The 19,637-nt window shown below is 39.2% G+C and overlaps 1 protein-coding gene across 9 annotated transcripts in view; it reads left to right on the top strand.

Moving 5' to 3' along the window:
* The first annotated feature begins 5,907 nt into the window (after window positions 1–5,907).
* The window catches only part of wdfy3 (WD repeat and FYVE domain containing 3), a 130,356-nt gene continuing 116,626 nt past the window's right edge, over window positions 5,908–19,637 (top strand). For 7 of the 9 annotated variants that reach the window (XM_063490050.1, XM_063490052.1, XM_063490046.1 and 4 more), the window contains exon 1: window positions 15,071–15,296. In XM_063490050.1, the coding sequence (XP_063346120.1) occupies window positions 15,268–15,296 (29 nt within the window). In that variant the 5' untranslated portion in view covers window positions 15,071–15,267. Of the gene's footprint in view, window positions 6,139–6,534; window positions 6,604–15,070; window positions 15,297–19,637 lie in introns of those variants that run through there. The other 2 variants (XM_063490048.1, XM_063490049.1) reach the window with 2 other exon arrangements.

Below are 19,637 nucleotides of genomic sequence, written 5' to 3'. Positions count from 1 at the left end.
ACCTGATCTTTGACATGATTTTGATTACCCTCTGCACGCAGTAGCTCCTGAGCAAGATGCAGCAGCCCTCTTGATCCATTACAACTTTGATCAACTTCATCCCATTGTGATCCTAAGCTGGATAAGAACTTACAAAAAATATGGATGGTAGTCCTACAGTAGACTATAGCTCATCTTGTACATGCTTTAATAAAATATATCTACCTTTTTCTGCATGTTTAAAGTTATTGTATTAAAGTTATTTGTACGTTTGAAGACTTTGGCACACATTGGATTGTTACCTTTGGCAAGACACTGCAATCCAAGTAAGTTTGAGTTTTATCAGCTGGATAGTGTAGAGGTAAGACTACACACCTTCAGAGCGGGAGTCGCAAGTTTGAGTCCCACTCAGTATCCAGTAAGGGTCCTGGCTAGACTCCCCATGCTAAAAAAAAACCAAACAAACCCTGGAATGGCGCAGCTACGTCTGCAGCCTGTCCGCAGTTTGGACACAAGCATTTCACCACATGTTCAATATATGTTTTACTGTGTACATGACAAATAAAAACTTGTATTTATCTTGAGCATAAAACGAAGGTCAAGTCCCAGTGGGTCTTGACTTTCAAAAATACTGCTGTGACCTAACTTTATGTTGAACTTTAGAAGTCCTGTTGTTGTCCCAGTAAGCACTGATTTAGTTGATAACTTCCAGAAATTAGACGTGTGTCTGTATTTTTAAACAAATGCCAGATGGGAACAAAAACAGAACTTTTAAAATGCTATTCATTAGGGTATCAAATTCCACACCCCACCTCTGCCCACAATATGCACTGAAACTGCACTGGAAAGCAAAGGAAAGCCCCAGATCTAATATAATAGTAAGTTACTGAGCCTCCGGTTATCAGAATAGCTTCATTAGTCTTTGGAAAAATGCCTGAGGGGTAACCCTTCCAAAATGTATTGCTTCATTTGATCATAAGGTTGGAAATAACTGAGCCCAAATTCTCTCATAGATGTTCAGATGTTCAGGTATGTTGAGATATGCATGTGGTTTAAACCATTCAGTGACCTCTCATGACCTATGGATGGATGGATGGATGGATGGATGGATGGATGGGGGGGGGGGGCTGTGGCGGATAGATGTTTGATTAGAGAATAAAGTTGCTCTCTCTGTAAGATGGGATGAGGTGACCTCTTCCTCCCTGTCAGGGTACAGGGTTACACTTTTTTCCATTAATTTTTCACCCGTCTACATCTTCGATCTGTGCATATAGGGGATATTTCCAATAAGCAAACCAGAGTTCTTTTGGTTGAAAACTTAAATTTTACATTTTACTCAGGACTTTATTGAATTATTATCCTAATCCTGTTTCAATGGTTGTTTTTTCTTCTTAGCGAGAAATCGAAACGTAAAGGGTGTACTTTTTTTTGGTTTGTTTGTTTTACTAATAGCTGTACTGAGCTGGACTAAGCAACAATGGGTGCACTCCCTAAGTGCGAGTAGACGGTAGATTTTCAAGTCTGATATGTACAAAGAATATCGAACTATTGAGTAATAATGGCATTCACCGCTGAGGTGATTTCACAGAGACAAACCTTACAACTACGCCTTTTGAGCTTTTGTAAATGGGAAGATAACAAAAGGTTTAACTGACAAAAGTGAATTCCCCAACCGGAAGAGCAGAAACTGATCCGGAAAGTTCTGATGTGTTTCATCATACAGCAGCAATGAATGGATGGTACTAAGGCAGTGTTTACCTTTGAAGAAATATGGGCATAACAGCATGTAAGTCATCAAAGCATCAATACCACTGGGTGAGGTTACAGTGGTTTGTGGTTTGTATAACCACAAGCCACCCATGTAGTCATTTGCACTGAATTGCTGTGATTTGTAAAGTTCAAATGAGAACTGCTGACATCTAATGCCTCAGATTGAATACTACAGATGAGAACTGCTGTCATCTAGTGCCTCTGACTGCATATTACAATGCACCACACTGTCAAGTGATTAGGATCTCACAATCCTGAAGCATTCACAATGACCATAGTGAAATAAGAACTGAACCTCAGTGCCTCCTTGCTGGATTGTGCAGAGTCAACCGCTCTCAACTCTAAACACAAAAATAGATTTAAAGGATAGATAATGGAGTTGATGTCCTAATTGGGGTTTCAGCAGTCTCAGGCAGTTTAAATAATACATTGCTTGATTTATCCAGCTTCATATCACCCCAGATACACTTAGAAATGTAGTGAGCACATGTTAAAACATGGATTGTTTTGGTGGAGGAATGTGTTAATGGTAACTAGTAAGTAAGTAAGGACTATACCCTAAAAGAGTATAACAAATTATAATATTAAGTGCCATAATTTTCAATAAAAACACAACAAGTCAAAATAAAATAAAAAGTTGTTTAAAAATTCTCTGTTGGTCCTCCTTTGGCTCCCACGCTCTGGGGGCCTCTGGATGTCTGGGGCCTGGATCTCCTCTATGCCTGCTTCATGCACTGGGGGTTGGGGCTATGGCTCCCCACACCCTCTCGCAGATCGTTACATGGAGAAACCTTTTGAATACAAGCGTGCCCGTCCACACAGGTGTGCACACAGTTGTACACACGAGTACTCACAGACACAAACTTCACCTTTCTAGGCTGCTACCTCAAAGCACATTGTGCGCTGTCGGTCTTGCGTGCTGCACAATAACATCCAATATTTAGTATTTACTGTTACTTACATTTATTTAGGTTATTGCAATGAGGTTGTGTGTATTGTGTTGCTCTCTTTTTGCTTGTTTTCTCTTTTTTTTCTCTCAAGAGGTGATCCAGTAAGTAAAGCGCTATACAAATGCAGGCCATTTACCATTTATTTATTTATCCAGGTGATTTTTTTTCTTCTTTTTTGTGTCCTCTCTCACTGTCAGTCTTCCCCCCTGTTTTTCTTTAAAAATAAATACATAAATAATAATAGCAAAGATCAATCAAATGGACCAATACGGGAAGGCCGTGATGATGCACTTAGTAATGTAAATCCGCTGGGCATTTTTCTTGGCTTTCAGAGAATAATTCTGATGGCTAAAGAGCCAAACGGGACAGGCGGGAAAAAATTAAATAAATTCTCAACATAATTCCTGTTAAAACAAAATAAATTAGCTGCTTTTTAAATCAGCTAAACATAGTAGTGGTAGCTTGTGGGTCCACAGGCTCTGTCCCCCTGTAGTCTTTAGTTTTATACAGGGAACAACTAACAACCTCTGAGTCTGTGAACGACAGCAAGCAGCAGTGTATTTTGTAAGAAGCTGATATATAATCTAGAGCCTGGCCATTTAGTCCTTTGTATGTTAATACAAGAATTTTAGAATGAATCCTATAATGTACTGGAAGCCGATGCAAGGAGTATAAATGAAGACTATCAGGGTGTAGCTGTGTGGCAGGCATGTTGCAGGAGACACAAGCCTTTAATGCTAAATGCACAAAAAAATAACAAAGTCCAAAAGGTAAAGTACAAACCACTGACTATACACCAAGCAATACAGAAACCACAGGAAACACACAGCTGACAGGGACACAACAAAGGACAAAGAAAGACTCACACAATATATGTAGAGGGATGATCAGGCCAGAGAGGAGACACCTGAGAGACACAGTTAAACTACATCAGAATAACAAGATATGGGGGAAGTAAAACAAAATACCAAACACAAAATAATTAATTATATGACTAATTATCAAAATAAAACCCGAGAAAAACTCAACTGGAAAGAAAACACCTGGCACAGAGACAAGAAAGGACTAAGCACAAAGTCAAACAAAGTTCTCTCATGATATTTATATCATGAGAGAACTAAAAACAGAAAGACAATACTAACAGAGCTGTCAATACAAGATTTCTTTAGATAACTCAACCTGGACGAGTAAACACAACAAAACAATGTGATAACAAATGAAAAGCAAAAAGAATCAGTGGAGAATGTTATAATTGTCATGGTCCTGAGTCTGACAACTCAGTGTTTTGTGTTTCTTTATAATATTCTGTGTTCTTGTTTATTCTGTTATGTCTCTGGGTTCGATTTGCCATTCATTAGGGCTTTGTTTTGTGCCTGCCTGCTCCCACTTCTCTGTGTTCCCTCTGTCTGTCTATGGTGTCACTGTGTCTGCTTGTGAGTCTGTCTGTTCAGTTCAGTGTCTTGTCTGGTTCTCTGTGTCTGTTAGTTTCCTGTTTTATTCTGAAGGTCCTTGTCTTATGTGAGTGTGTTCAGTTTACATTTCCCCTGCCTCGTCAGGTGTGTTTCCCTCCTGTCTCCCATCCCCTGATTACTGCTGTGTGTATTTAAGCCCTGTGTGTTCTCTTGCCTGTTTCTGGTTCGTCTGTGTTATTTGGTGTTTTCTTGTCTGTGAATCTCCCGCCGTCATCCTGTGAATTCTCCCTGCAAGTTGCTTTCTCTCGTGTTCAGGTTTTAGTTTTCCCAGTGTAGTTTATGTCTAAGTTTGGTTTTTCGCCACACTCTCCTTCTGTTTGTTATCACTCGGGTTCTGTGTCAATAAAGCCCTCTCACTTCACTGCATATCCGCATCTTGGGTCCTTTGTTAAATTCACCCCGGCAACCCGTGACAATAATTACCTTAGGAACCACAAGTAAGCCTGCAATTATAGAGCAAAGTGCTCTATTGGCATGGTGTGGTCCTATGAGATAAACTGGGACCTGATTATTCAAGAACTTGTATGTGAGAAGAATTTTACGATTAAAATTTACAAGCTTGATTTATTTATAGCAGTGAGGTTAGAATTCAGAGGATAAATGGTTGAAAAAATGGAGCATACCATCTTAAATCACATTTGTTTGTCTCACAGCCTAATTTTATTTTAAAGCAATTTTAGCCATTGCATAATAACATATTTATTGTAAAACAAGGGTTTGCTTGTATTTGGATGTAAAGGATTCCAGTTACATTCTGAGTCATAGCCAAGATTTTTTTTTTTTAAAAAAAAAGACTATTCTTATGCACCTATAAAATTCTGTAAGTATTAGTGATTATTGTAATGAGTGTTCTAGAAAGAAAACAAATAACAGATAGCCTGAGATGTCTTATGAAAATCTAAGTACAATTTCAAGTAGGGAGAAAAGCAGGGTATATCCTGGACAGATAGCCAGTAAAGTTGGACAGCACATTATAAATTTTGTTTAGCAACCCAAGCAAAAAAAGTGGCTCCCACCAGTAGTGTAAGGAGAGAAGAAAGCAGGATAAATATACTGCCAGGTCTCTGGATTTAAGCAGGGTTGTCTACAATTTCCCTGAGCACAAGGCCCAAAAGATGAAGCTCTAAAGAGCGAGTAGTTTGAGTAGTAGATGTTTATGTAATGAATTCATCCATTGTTACACTTATATGTTGAAAATATAAACTCATACTATGACATGTTTGCATGATATATATAGAAGTTGGTACATTGGAAATGATTGTTGAATGAGATGTTTGTTATAAAGTGACCCATCCAGTCAGTGTTTGGGGACCTGTGGTTAATAGGCCTGTCTTCTTTGTTCCATGCTTATAGTCATTCCAGTTGTCTTTGTGTTACTTTAGTAAGGCTGGATCTGTTTGGGGATTGTGATAGTTTAGTTGAAAAAGACCATGTGAGTTCGTAGCACAAGCTTAAATAAATATGTCTGTTCCCCCGACTGCTCACTGCAGTTGCTGTCCATGGTGCTGATCAAAAGGTGCAATAATTCTGTTGAGGTAAAAAAAAATTCTCAGAAATGTAAAAACAAAAAGCTTTTCTGCCTTAACACATTCTGTGAGTTTAAATAAAAGAGAGGGAAAATTAAATGAATGCGTGTCCATTAAATCCATGCCACCGAGTGTATTTTTCCTTGTATCCAACAGATGTCAGGATTGTGTTTCAGATGCGGCCTCGCTCAGGGCCGAGAGGAGGATGCTGTTAGGAGGAAAATCGGCGCTGGGACCTGGCTACATGCTCGGCTTATTTGGATGTTGAGGAAACATGGCGACCGGCGAAAGGAAGGAGAGGGAGCAGCAACCACTTTGGGATTAACGCATCGTTTGAGACATATGGATATACACGGAGTGCCCCGTACCGACATAATTCGCACATTGGAGGTTATCTTCAACGCTCACACCGACGCATTTTGCCGCAAACGCTGCTTACTGGTGAGTAGATGGCGGGTACACCAAAGACGCTCTCCTCTCTGGAAGTGGCTAGTTAGCAAATGTGTGCTAGCTGCTTTAGCATGCGAGTTAGCATGGGCTGGAATGTGCATCTCGGCTCAACTACAGTCCGCACCGTTATCGCTGGTGTTAGCATGACAGTGGCAACCTCGGGAAAAATACAACGAACCCGCGTTAACTGTGGAAACACCAGCTGCCATCTTTATTTGCAGTAAAGTTATTGAAGGCCGTACATTTGAAGGAACGTCACCCGTTTAGCTTGACAGTTGAGGTTCAGATACACCGATGCTAGTGATCAGCTGGTCGCTAGCTGCATGTTGTGGGCTAGCGTAGCTGCAAACTGAGGGGATTGCTGCTTGGTTGTGTTTTCACTCACTGACGGTGGAGCTGAGTTCTAAAGCAGGACTTTAACAGATCGCAGCCATTGGAAAACACACAGGAACGCTGGTAATTAAAACGTTAAGGGTACATGTGCAGTATGTCGCTTTGGATAAACGCATTTTTTTTTTATTAGAGGTGGCTAAATCGGGTTGCAGTGAGTGTTTCGTAGTAGCTGGTCTTTAAGGGGCAAATTCGCAATGACTGGCAAAGCTATAGCGGTCACATCGTCCTCATTTTACTGTCTGCTCTGCGCCTGATGTGCAGCAGTCACCTGCGTGTGTGTGTGTGTGTGTGTGCGCGCGCGCATTGCCCCTGAGTGTATGGCTATCTGCCCAGATGCCTGCACACAAGCTAACCACCTCCCAGCAGGATGGGGCAGAAAACTTGTTTCATGCTCTGGCACTGTGAAAGGTGCGGTATGACATGTACACAAATACACACGATACAATTAAAAGCTACATAACATTTCTGTTTGTGACTTGTAAAGGTAGGTTTTGGGGGGGGGGGCAGTAAGTGCACATAGCTGAACTCTCATCCAGAAAACGTGCAGGTTATAAATACTAAAAAAATAGCACTGCAAATACATGTCTGTGTGACTGTAGACAAAATGAGTCAGAATAGCTAACATATATGGTCCTTTATTCGTTGTGAAGAGTACCGGGAGTGAGATGTTTTTATGTTTAGGTATTAATTTATTATATATTGTGAAATTTAGTCTAAATCAGATGGTCATCCCATGTGGGTATATTTAAGTTAGTTTAAAGACAAATGACAATTAAAGCTAATTAATGAACACAGTAAGACACACCTGTAAAGTAAACCTTAACTGAAAAGGCCACAGGAGAGCCTGTTTCCTGAAATAAATGAATGGCAGCCAGTAGAAATAGCAGTGAATATGTAGAGGTCTGTTATTGCAGTAAACTGGTAAGTGAGCATCACTTGAGTCTAATCTAATCTAAAAACCCGATTAGTTGAGGTGGCTGTTGATGGCTGTGCTAAACTCAATTTCTGAATTGAGTTTATATCTACATAGAGAGCTGTGTGTGAATAAATAACAGTCTCTGTGTTCTAGCATTGGAAGCAGGAAGCCCTGAGTTTATGTCGGTGTTTGTCATGTACTGTATGGTGTGTGTTTTTTTCCTCATAAAAGCTAAGTTACCAAGCAAGCAAACTGGCTGTAATTCAGAAATAACACTAGGATAATTAGTCTAATAAGTAGGCTTGGAGGGGTTTGGAAAAATTACTTAATTGGCTTTTGGATCTTGTATTGACTGTTTTTTGTGAGTATTTGCTGTGGGCCAGGATAGGCAGCAGGGTTTGTCCTGCATAAAAACATTTAGTGCCCCCACCCCCCAAAAGAGTTTTTGGTGTTCACCAACAGGAAACTCACCAGGGCTGCAGTGAAATAGTTTATAACCAATTTGTTTAAGTGTGATTTAATTTAGTCAACAGTAAAATCACTTTTGTTTAACAAATGGCCCGAAATAACAGGAAAATGGATGGACCTCTGTTAAGTAAGATAACACCGACTGGCTATTTTAAACTATATGTGGACCTCTTGTGCATAGTCATCCCTAAAAGACCTTTTTTGAGCCAAGAAAAACACTAAAAGCACTGCCATGCCTTTCAGTGGAGGGAGAAAAGGATACCCAAACATGGGGAGAACTCGCACTCTCCACACAGAAAGGTCCTACCTATGTTTGAATTTAGATCTTTCATGCTGTGAGGCAACCACTGAGCTACTGTGCTGACAGTTGATCAGTTAGTCCTTAAAGTCCTTTACAGACACGTTCTTAAGCCTCACCAGGCAGCTTTTATCACTGCAGTGCAGCTTTCTTTATCAGACTGCTCTGCATAAACACTGCATCACATTGAATAATTTGAAAACTCGAGGCACAGAAACCCGATTGCTGCTAACTGCCAGTAACTGAGTTATTCCTTAACTTTGTTCTGTCGATGTGCAAACCCAAACAGTTAGCTACAGCTCTCACCTAAGTCACCTGAGAATTATTTCTTCTTTATTATTGTTGGGAAAACTTCTTGGACTTTAGCAGCGTGCTCTCCGTGTGAGGTGATTGTACTGCCTTTTCCACATATAATACCATTAGTGACACTCATATAGTTTATTTCATCTGTAAAGAGTAGCCCTGTTACTTCTTTTAGCCACAAAAAAGCAAATGGGTTACACTTCTGGGTAGCAATACTGTCACATGCAAATTTCGATGTATTGTAAAATACAGCAGCGTTGGCAAGAACGCTTGTAGTGTTCTGCCTCCAGTTATTTAGACCCGGTCTACCAAGCGTTTGTCAAGTTCCCCTTTTGATGTGATTTGCTGAGGTGACTCAAGACCTGCCAGCATTTGGTGGTGCAGTCTTGACGGTGTAGCCTCCGGGTCTTCCTTTCTTCTGTTTTTCTCTCACGGTGATTCAGGGCTAACAGGCATTGAAACTTTGAACCTTTTATCATTGGTTATCCAGAGTTTACTCCCCGGGGCTAAAACAGGGCTTACTTTGACCTAAATACAATTAGGAAAAAATGAACCCTGTTGGAATTACAAGGATTTCTACATTGATTATTCATAAAATGTGTTCTGATTTTCATCTAAGCCATAATTATACAAACACGGAGACAGCTGTTCTTTTCATGCATTTATTAAACCCAACAGCATACATTTGTCCTCGCTCTGCAGCTGTAGATTGTTGTTGTTTTGCTATTTTTTGGGGTAAGGGAGATTAAGTGGTTAATCCTGTAAGTATTTGGTTGTTTGGACAGTGCCTTATGTCTCCCGAATGTCAGCATAAATGCTGGCCTAAATGAATTTTCTACTCATTTACTCTCTGCTTTGCTTGCTTTTATAATGGTCAGCTATTATGAATCATTCCCAAGGATCTGCAATAGATTAACAGTAGTTTTCCAGTGTGATGTGCTCTTGCTGACAGTTTGCTTTGTTCTGGCCATCATCCACACTCTGATAACAAATGGAGATTTTGCTTCAGCTAGCTATTTGTAGTGTAGGAATCCTGCTTGGTTTTCAAAAGCTATTCTTGCATTATATATGGAAAAATGACTGCTAAATATTGGGGGTTTTATCAGCCCCATACAGTCTGTTTTTGCAGCCCTGACGACCTTTCATAAGAATTTTTATGTCAGGGTTTTAGGTAAGTAACAAGTTATATATTTGGTTGACATCAAGTTATAGTTAACTAAAATTAAAACAAAACAAAGTATGAAAGAAAGAGTCTACTGAACTAACTGTATATGTTCTTGTGGTGACCCTTTGAGAATAAGGGAGCAGCCAAAGTGGCTTCTGTGTTCAAATTTGTGAGTACAACCAGCACAAAGAAGTACTACTACAAAGTATTGTTGTCTTTTACAGTTCTGCACATCATAATTACTGCATTACAATCTACCATTATACAAACAAAAACTGACCCTTAAAAATAATTAAATCTTAACTAAAAGCAGGCATTTCGTTTCTCAGCACGGGCATTTGGGCAATGACTGTGCACATAAATACACGTGTCTGCATATATTTAAGACCTTTAGGAGTCATTTTTCCTGGTATTTCTGTCCGTGTGATGGGCAAAGGTTTACTTTATTCTTGAGTAAATTGAAACCTGGGTAGAAAAGGTGGTGAAAAACCCTTTATTGCATCTATGATGGTTTTTATTTTGGAGGAATGTCAAAGGCTCTTTGGTGGATGCAGGACAAACCCTGTAAAACTAAACATAAAGTAAACTGAAACAAGCAAACCCACTCTGGAGGATAACTGAAACTATAGCATTTTTAAGTATTACACCAAAGGTTCACATTAAACCTAAGCAAAGATCCTAGACTAACAAATCGAATATTACCATTAGAGATTTTATTTTTACCTGCTAACTGCTTTTGTGTGGTGGGATGGGAGCTGTGGGGTGTATTCTGTACTTTGTGAGGCTCTTATTATTGATTAAGTGTAGCTGGGCAGCTGCATTAAAGTCTTGTGGATGATGCAGCTCAAGGCCAATGCTGATTTTCCTTTCAGTGCACCGACTGAGCTTTCTCAGGCCATTCAAATGCATCACACACAAAACAATATGGCCTGAGTTGCTGGTGTGTTAGGCTTGTCGGTATAAGCCCACGTCAAACAACAGACTTAAGTCGCAGCTTACTAGTTGTCATCTTTCTTGAGAAGACGCAGCACGCACTAATAAAGCACAAGAGGATCATTCTTAATTAGCACTCAAGGGAAGGGCCTGCACATCCTATTAGTGACACTACACATGTGCTGTGCACATATAGTTTGTGTCTATGTTTTGTCTCGCACCATTGGATTACATCAAGTTGATGATATGATAAAACAGAACACTGCAGATTTTTAAAATGTTTAAGGGTTTATTCACCTGAAACTGAATTCAGGTGTTTTCAGTCCCATTGTCATAGGTGTATTATTATAGGGACTTTATTATTGTAGGGTCTTAAACTTAGAATATAAAGTGCCTCAGGCCAGTTGTTGTTGTGATTTGGTGTTAAATAAATAAAACTGAATTTCATTGCATTGAACTGAATTAAAATTTAGCTCCTTACCATGCACTCTGCTTTTATAAACATTTGTGAAAGAATGAGTCATTCTAAAGCGCTCACTGAATTTGAAAGGTGGTTCTGTAAAAAGATGCCACAGCAAGACAGTTTGTGAAGGTTCTCATCTCGTTTTAATTCCACAGTCAACTGTAAGTGGTGGTAGGTGGCCCAGTGCTTATGTTCATAGAATTTATTTTCAGTCAGTCAGATAAACCACAATCACCTCACTTACTAGTTTACACAGCTGTTAATCCACAGCTGAAAATGTACCCCTAATAAAAGAACTATTTACTTCTGTTTGAGTAGTGTTGAGGAAAAAAAAGGCCAGCTGTTTTATAAATTGGTGAACCTTTTATTAAAGTAGAACTATAAAAGTGTACTTCCTCAAAAATGGGCTGAGGGCTACAGAAAATCAGAGTATATAAAGAGACAGTCTTACTTTTCATTTATGGTCTTCTCATCTAAATTATTTATAATATGAAAACGACTGTAGCTTATGAATTGATGAATAAGTGTTTCAACTCTTCCGTGTATAATAAAAAAATGAACCTCCTCTATTATTGGTAAATGCCATGTAACCATAGATTGTATGGAAAATAGATGCAACCACTGTGACCTCACCCACTGGTTTTGGACTTCAGCCATAGTGACAGCAGCCAGTATTGTGTTTTTGTTTTGTTTTTTCAGCTATAGGTGACCATATTTGGATACGAGGGTGCAGTACAAGTTATTGGCTAATCAGTGAACCAGTACTGATGCAGATATTCAGCCAATATGTCAGTACATCCCAGCTTCAATACTTGAAGGCGTTTTGTAGTATTTTTATTTTTATCCCTACACATATTATACGAAGTAAGTGGTTATTTTTTATGACCTGAAGCTGCTTATGTCAGCCTCAGAGTTGGATATAGATAATATATGAGACTGGAGTAATGCCTTATATACAGTCTGCTGTTTTATTGGACAGACTGAAGGAGAGGGATTTCCACAGGTCTTTTTATCACCACAGTTTAATTGGCTGTAATTTTCATAGCCCACACTCTGTCTGTAACTGCATGGCAGTAACGGTTTGGACTCGAGATGATCTTAAATGTTGGTGCTGTTGTGTGTGATTCATGATTATTAGTGGTGGTCATTGAAGCTATAATAAAATGTTGGATTATATTCTCACTTTTGATTCATACGAAAACAAAAATCTCACAGCAACTGCGGAGTGATTGGAGTTGGTGCAGATCTCTTAAGGTTTTTAACACAACAGGTCACACAGTTAAGCTACTGCTAGCATACATTTCTTTTTTCTTTCATTTAACCTTGGAAGTGTAATATTGTATAGCAGGTTTCGTTCAGTGAGGTGGATCTGTGATCCGTTTCCCCTGCTAGACTCGTTTCCATATGATCCTGTCCTTCCCTGCTGGAAGTCACATTTCACTATCTTCTTAGTGAAGCATTAGTGTCTCTAGCTGTCAGCATGCTCCATTACAATCTCTTGTAGAGGTTTCTTAACTTTTCAAGGCCAATTTTCAGGTCAGGAAATTCCCATAATCACTGCAGTTAAACAGCTGTGATGTGAATCTCAGTGTGCCATACTAATTCTGCAGGACTGAAACTAATGGCAATTTTCACTGTCAATTAATTTGACATTTATCTCCTCATTTTGTCTATTAAGCCACAGGACATTGTGAAAAATGTTTCAATTGATAATTTGGAGTTTTAAAAAAAGCAAATTTTTTCTTAACCCAAAGATATTCAATTTACAATTTCAAAAAAGGAAAGGAAGAAAATTCTCATGTTTAAGAAGCTTGAGTCATAAAAAATTTGGTATTTCACTTTGATAATAGATTTAAGGGAATTATTAACCACCAAGCATGTTCCTGGAGACTAATTTACTGGTCTTTTAAGTTGGAGGAAAAAATCACATTACTCAACTAGTTTGAGGACAGTATAGCTCCTTGCTCATATATTTAAAAGTCATTCTTCAGTAAATGTTGCTGAAATACTTGACAGCTTGCACCATACACAACATTGCATGCACACAATGTTAGCAAAGGATGCATTTAAATTTTTTTTAAATAGATATCCTGCCCAGGGTGTACCACCAGCAGATAGAAGAAGTAGCTGATTAGCGGTGCAACAGTTCGTCAGCATAATCGATGAGGTCGACTATAAAAATTCGTTGACGCATAATTAAACTACAGGACACTATGAGGCAGTAACGCCTGCATTGTCTGCCAAGACTGCACTCAGTGCTAAGAAGAAGAACGCAGCATGAACGGAAAAACAGCAGGACGATAAAAAATGGAAATGGAGATTTGAAAAGATATCTTTTTGATTTCATTTAAAGCTTTATTTTAATGGACAGAAGCCATTTTAGTTTCCTATTTGCACATTCATTTTAAACTCCTACTAGCACTTTAACTTGTATTACCTGAAATCTTTATTTATTTCATTTTTATTCTGATTGTCCTATTGAGTAATGCTAAAAATATATTTGATTATTTTCAAATTCATGTGTTTCTTGGGTCATTACTTTCATTTACTGTGGGACGATGTAAACAGGGCGATATTCCCAGTTGGGCAGACTTGAGCAGGAGGTTTGCACATAGGAATCAGAGATAAGAGTTTTTGAAATAATTGTTGACTAATCAAAGAAAAATTGGCTAATTAGTTGACTATCAGAATAATCTTTAGTTATAACTAATAGCTAATATTGTAGCACAAAGCTGGACTGAAAGACAGCACAGAGGCACTTATCATGGTAGCACAGGAACAAGCTCTAAACACAAGATCAATACAGGCTGGGGTCGACCACACCAGGCCAGGTGCAAAGATGCCCCTGAGACAATCCAGCACCTAACAAATGGGTGCAAGATGCTAGCAAGCAGGGGATGGATGAACACCATAACCAAGTGGCCAGTATAGTGTACCGGAACATCGTGCTGAGTGTGGACTGAAAGTCCCAAAGTCAAAATGAGAGACACTTCCTTGGGTGGTGGAGAATAACCAAATCTAGATTGTGTGGGGATTCCATATACAGATGGACAAACTGGTGTTGGCCAACCAACTGGACATAGTAGTGGTGGAAAAGCAGAGGCAGAAGGCCGTAGTGATAGATGTAGCTATACCAAGTGATAGCAACATAAGGAAGAAGGAACACAAGAAGCTTGAGAAATACCAAGGCCTGAGAGAGGAGCTATAGAAGATATGTAGAGTGAAGGCAGTGGTCTCAGTCGTAATCGGAGAACTAGGAATGCCAAAGATATTGTGCAGGACCCTCAATAACAACAACACTGTTGGCTAACATGTTTGATGTTTTGTTGTTGGGTGGCTCTTTGGGGTCAAAAATGGGACAACCAACATCTTTATCATTACATCATTCCTGCATAGATTTATGTTCAGGGAACTCCTTACAGTATGTATGTGGGATTTCCAGTGCTGACTAGTGAGGAAAGCATTGTTTAAACATCTAGTCACACACATTCCTATTAACCACTAAATTATTAAAATAGCCGTCTGTTTTTAATAATTTTAGCCCTTTTCTGTTTTTAAGAACATTATCGGGTTTTAATATTTCAGTTGCCTTCCACAAAGCCTTTAATGTGACACATGTAGATTAATTGCGAATGCTTTTTTCATTCCCTGTACTTGTCCCCGAAAGCACACCACATAATAATGCAAAGTTAATGTGAGCTGTCTGAGCTTGGATGTACAGGATGGCGACTGAAATGGCCAGAAAATGAATTTTTAATGATGCTCACTGCTGTGAGTTCTGCCTCCCACTCCTGCTCCCCTTTTCTTGTGGTAATGGTATGTTCCTGTCGTCGTTGAGGCCAAAGCCCGCCCTCCTTTCCTCCCCTCCTCTTCCACCAAAGCCCTGTACACCCCACCCGGTGTCAGGGGGGGATCAGCTGTGCCAGTCCCGGCAGACCACACACACACATACATACACACACAGTATGCTGACTGGCGAACAAAGCCACTGGTACTGCCAATAAAGGCGAGCCATGCCTCCGCGCTTCTCCTCTCCTCTCCTTACGCTGCTGTGAGGGGAAGGCATGACACCATTGCCATCGCCTCTCTGTTTCAGGAAGACACTGTTGTTGGGAGGAAGAGCGGCTGGTCTTTGGCTTATGGTGGAATATTCTTGTCTCTTCTTCTGTTGATGAGTTGAGATGCTGGCGGAGCGCAGAGAGAATAGCAGGTAGGGAAAATCAGAGCTGGGTGCTGAGCTCGTTTCCGCAGCGACCAGGGGTTTGTTTACTGTTCACTGGTAAAAGCCTGACCTTGGTGGATATAGTATGTTTATTGATGTTATTGATCTAAAATAACTGCCTCTCGGTGTCAGCGACCGTTTCACGACGTTTGCCGATTAAGCTTCGATTACAGAGATTGTCACCATCAAGCAGTTACAGCATCTCCTACTGTTGCATCTTTATTGTAAGAATATATCCCGATGTGGTTAAAGCAATCATCGGCCAAACCCAAACGAAGCAAATGTGTGACTTAGCAAAAGATACGTGTAAAATGCATAAAGATGTCATTAGATAGAAGATGTTCTTCTCAAGAGTGTTAATAATTTTAAAGTTTAAACAAAAATATCACAAATGCTCAACACTATAAAAAGAGGGTAGCCTTCAATAATTGTTACACTTTAAATTAATAAAATGACATGGATGACATTTAACCTACCTACAACCTACAGTAGAAGTTAAACCATTTTTCTCAGGAAATATAATCACTAGAGCAGGGCGATATGACCAAAAATATTTATCACGATATACATTTGAAAATTTGCGATAACGATATAACTGATGATATAATTGACACTAGACAAAACACTTTACAACTCCACAACTTTATTAGTGCAAAAAAAAAAACCCCATCAATGTATTTTCACACAAGCAGCTGTTTTTTTATGTGCATTAAAGTTATATAAAAATTTAACAGTGCAAATGCAAAATCCTTGCTGACAGTTTAACCAAAAAGCATTTCCAGTGGAAATTGGCCGACATATCCTCAGCATAACCATGTATAATATCCACAAAACTTAAAAAGAGGTTATACACACACAATACAGTAATATTATGTTGAAGCACAGTACGTATCACTCTGCGAGGCTCCTGCCTACGATAGCCATAATGCTCCGACAATCCATCAAGCGGTGCGGGTTCATAGCTTAGCAAAGTCGTACTAAAACATTTGACAGATTTTCGAGCGCCGTGTAGAACATAAAATCGTTTCGAGGTCAGTAAACACAACCAGAATTCATACATAAGGCACACGGGATTATAAGGGGCACTGTCGATTTTCATAAAAATCAAAGGATTGATTTTAAGTGTGTCGTATTTTCCAAAAAACACGGTAATAACGACGGCCCGCTAGCATGCTCTACCAAAAATAGTGCTTTGTTGTGTATCTGAGGGATGAAAGCCAAACCAGCTCCACACCACTGAAGTTGCAGCAGTTTTACAAACCAATTCTGGTTCATCCGTTTCATTTAACGATCCGCTTTCACCCTCCTCATTCTCTGTCGCCGCCATGCTTTTTCCGCCGTGTGTATGAAAACAAAGGCTCTGCGCATGCGTGTTTTACCCATATTCTATCGCCATATTTCAGTTTCTTATCATTGCTCAACATTATACCGGTATTACCGTGAACGGTATGATATGGCCCAGCCCTAATAATCACAATAATTCTGGACACTATTGGGATCTTGCATAACACGATTATTTGTAGACTTGGGGGCAAATAGATTTATCCAATGTGGAAAAAACAAATGTGGACTTTAAATTGTAATTAAGCTGAAGGAAAGAACAAAAGAAATAAAAACCAAGTTAAATATGCCACAAACTGTTGGAGAGTGTATTTGGATTATTGTATAGCAGCATAAGTAGTGTTGGTTGCTGACTGACAAAATCAAATATAGCTTGATAATTATCCTGGTTATCTTGTTTTAATAATAGTCGGAAACCAAAACTGTTTAAGTCAGTAAGAATGATATTAGACATCAAAGTTAGACTTCAAGAAGCAGAAATTAAGGTTGGCTATTTTTAAAAATCTAATTCAATATCAGGCCAACAAACAGTGATTTGTGTGTGTACCCGTTATACTTAGCAGTCATATGAAGGATACCTTATAACCTCTGATTAAACAAACACACAGGGATAACATAAGCTATTAAATAATTATGGTAGTGCAGCTAGTGTCCCTTTATAGCTTGGTAGCTCAAAATGTTGTTGGTTTTGAGCTAACAATCTCAAATGTGTAAATATACAAGACTTAAAGCTAATTCCTTCTTTATACATTTTATATTTGCACTGTTATTATATTAGTACTCGGTCTCTATGGCCCTACATGATGAGAATCTCTGCAGGTCTCTGTGTACAACTCTCAACTCAAGCTCAACACAACCAAAATGAAGGCAGCACCTTCTTGTGGCAATATTACACATAAAGAAGACATAAGAGTGCACAGATCCAACCATGATTTTCTATTGCTCCTCGCTTTGAGTTGCACTTGATAGGATAATTATTTATGCGATAGAATTCTCAAGAATATAGACCACCAACAAAATGTAAAGCATATGAAAAAATCCCCTGAGAGTTAATGAGTATATTCTTCCACTCACCCAGCCCTAGTCTGCACACTGCATATGTTTGGCTTGTTTTAAAGATTATGTGTAGTTTGAATATATTTACATGAGATGTTTAAAGCTATTTAAAACTCACATTTTATAGTCTATTCTTTCTCTTACTAAACATAACTGAGTAGGAATGGCTTATGCAAAATCAAAGCTCAAAAATTGGGCAACTATGATAAAATAAAAGGGGGAAAAGAGAAGTTATCATGTTGTCCTTTGTGAAAAACTGTAGTAGTGCTATTTGAAGATGAAAATAAACTTGCAAAGATGCTGTGAAAGGTTTACTCTGGGGCTATCGTTGATTGTCATTATAATTGTAAATGGAGACTATAATGCATTGTTGTTCATGGTGCAAATATATGGAAATTGTATCAAAATGTTACCATACATCTATATGTTTTACCATTGATATTTAAAATTTAATTGACTACAAAAGTCACCCTCCTGTACCTAATATTGTGTAATTATATAATTGACAGGCAGCAATTTGTGTGAGGCCTGCTAGTTGTCATGGATACCATTCAGCGATCCAGCTAACACGCTACTGAAATGTGGTGGCACTCTTTGAGCACATGAAAAGTGTGGCGCTCACATTTTTGAGAAATAAATCAGTATTTTTTGTCAAGGATACACGACAGCCGCTGAGCTTTCAAATCGACCGGCAGACGAAGCACAAGTAGAACTGTAGACTAATTATGTGATATTAGTCTGTATGACAACTGTCCAGGCGTTGTTTAGTGCAGGACTAAATAGATGCCCATTTTAGATGCAGTTAACTCTGGTCGTGACCAGACATGTTCAGCATGAGATCATTTCCTGCTCCTCTGTCTCGTGTTACAAGTCAGGCAACATTGACTTGGTGACAAAAACATGTTGCACTAGTTAGAAACTGCTTTGTTTTATGGTCATGTTTTCACACACGACACAGGCGTGTACGAGAACAGAGTCAGATCCGACATTACCCAGTCTTTAACCTTCCAGCATCCCATTGTAAAGCCTGTGTGATGCTGGATAGCACTGACGTGTGAAGAGCTCGGCTGATAGTCCGATGCATTTACTTCTAGCAAGTGGGCGTCATCTGTGCTGCCTCCTGCCTTCTGCAGGCAGCTCCCTCATCTAAGCCACACAACATATTTCCAGTACTTAAACATACCTGAAGTAAATTTGCTCTAGAAAATATCTCACCCTGATTTTTCCAGAATTGTCCAAGTTGATGTCTGAAAATGACTCGAGTTGCTTAAAATCGGTTTGTAATAGTGCTGATAAAATTTTTGAAGGTGTCAAAAAATGTTTGTTCTCCTCTAGTGGATTTGTTTCCTACAAATAGATGTGTTTCTGTGTGTCACCATGGCTGGCAGAGGAGACAGTTAATCACCCTCAGTCCAAATTTACCAGCATTTGGCAGGGAGCTGGTGTGAACTCACTACCCTGCCTACATAGCCTTTTACTTTCTCCAAATTTGCATTTCCTTTTACAAGTTTGTGTTTTATCTAACTCCTGTCAAACCATTTTTTCTCTGTGGAGCTCCCCAGCTTCCACCTACCCCATAAACTGTCAGCCAGGAGACATTTCTGAGATTACATCACCTTCTCCAGAGGAACAACCACACAAGCCTTTGAAGAGTTGGGCTTTTCCAGGGCATTGGCTGCCTTCATCTCCCAGGAGTTGTTGCTAACTCTGGGAGACGTTCATTGAAGCTGGCATCCGCTTAAAGAGAATGCTTTGAAAAATACTGGAGGGCCAAGCTCAGTTCCCCTCCACAGAAGAGTTGACATTCCATTGATGCCATTGACTCATTTTCTTTGCTTCAGCAGAGACGAGATGCGGTTTGATGCTTTTTTTCCCCTAATTTAAACAGTCCTATCTGTGCCTTTAGAATAAAATGATCAGAGATACATCCAT

The sequence above is a fragment of the Pelmatolapia mariae genome, linkage group LG12 (genome assembly GCF_036321145.2).
Source record: "Pelmatolapia mariae isolate MD_Pm_ZW linkage group LG12, Pm_UMD_F_2, whole genome shotgun sequence".
Classification (NCBI taxonomy): Eukaryota; Metazoa; Chordata; class Actinopteri; order Cichliformes; family Cichlidae; genus Pelmatolapia; species Pelmatolapia mariae.
Note: the sequence above shows the minus strand (reverse complement) of the source record. Positions and strands in the feature narration are given on the sequence as shown.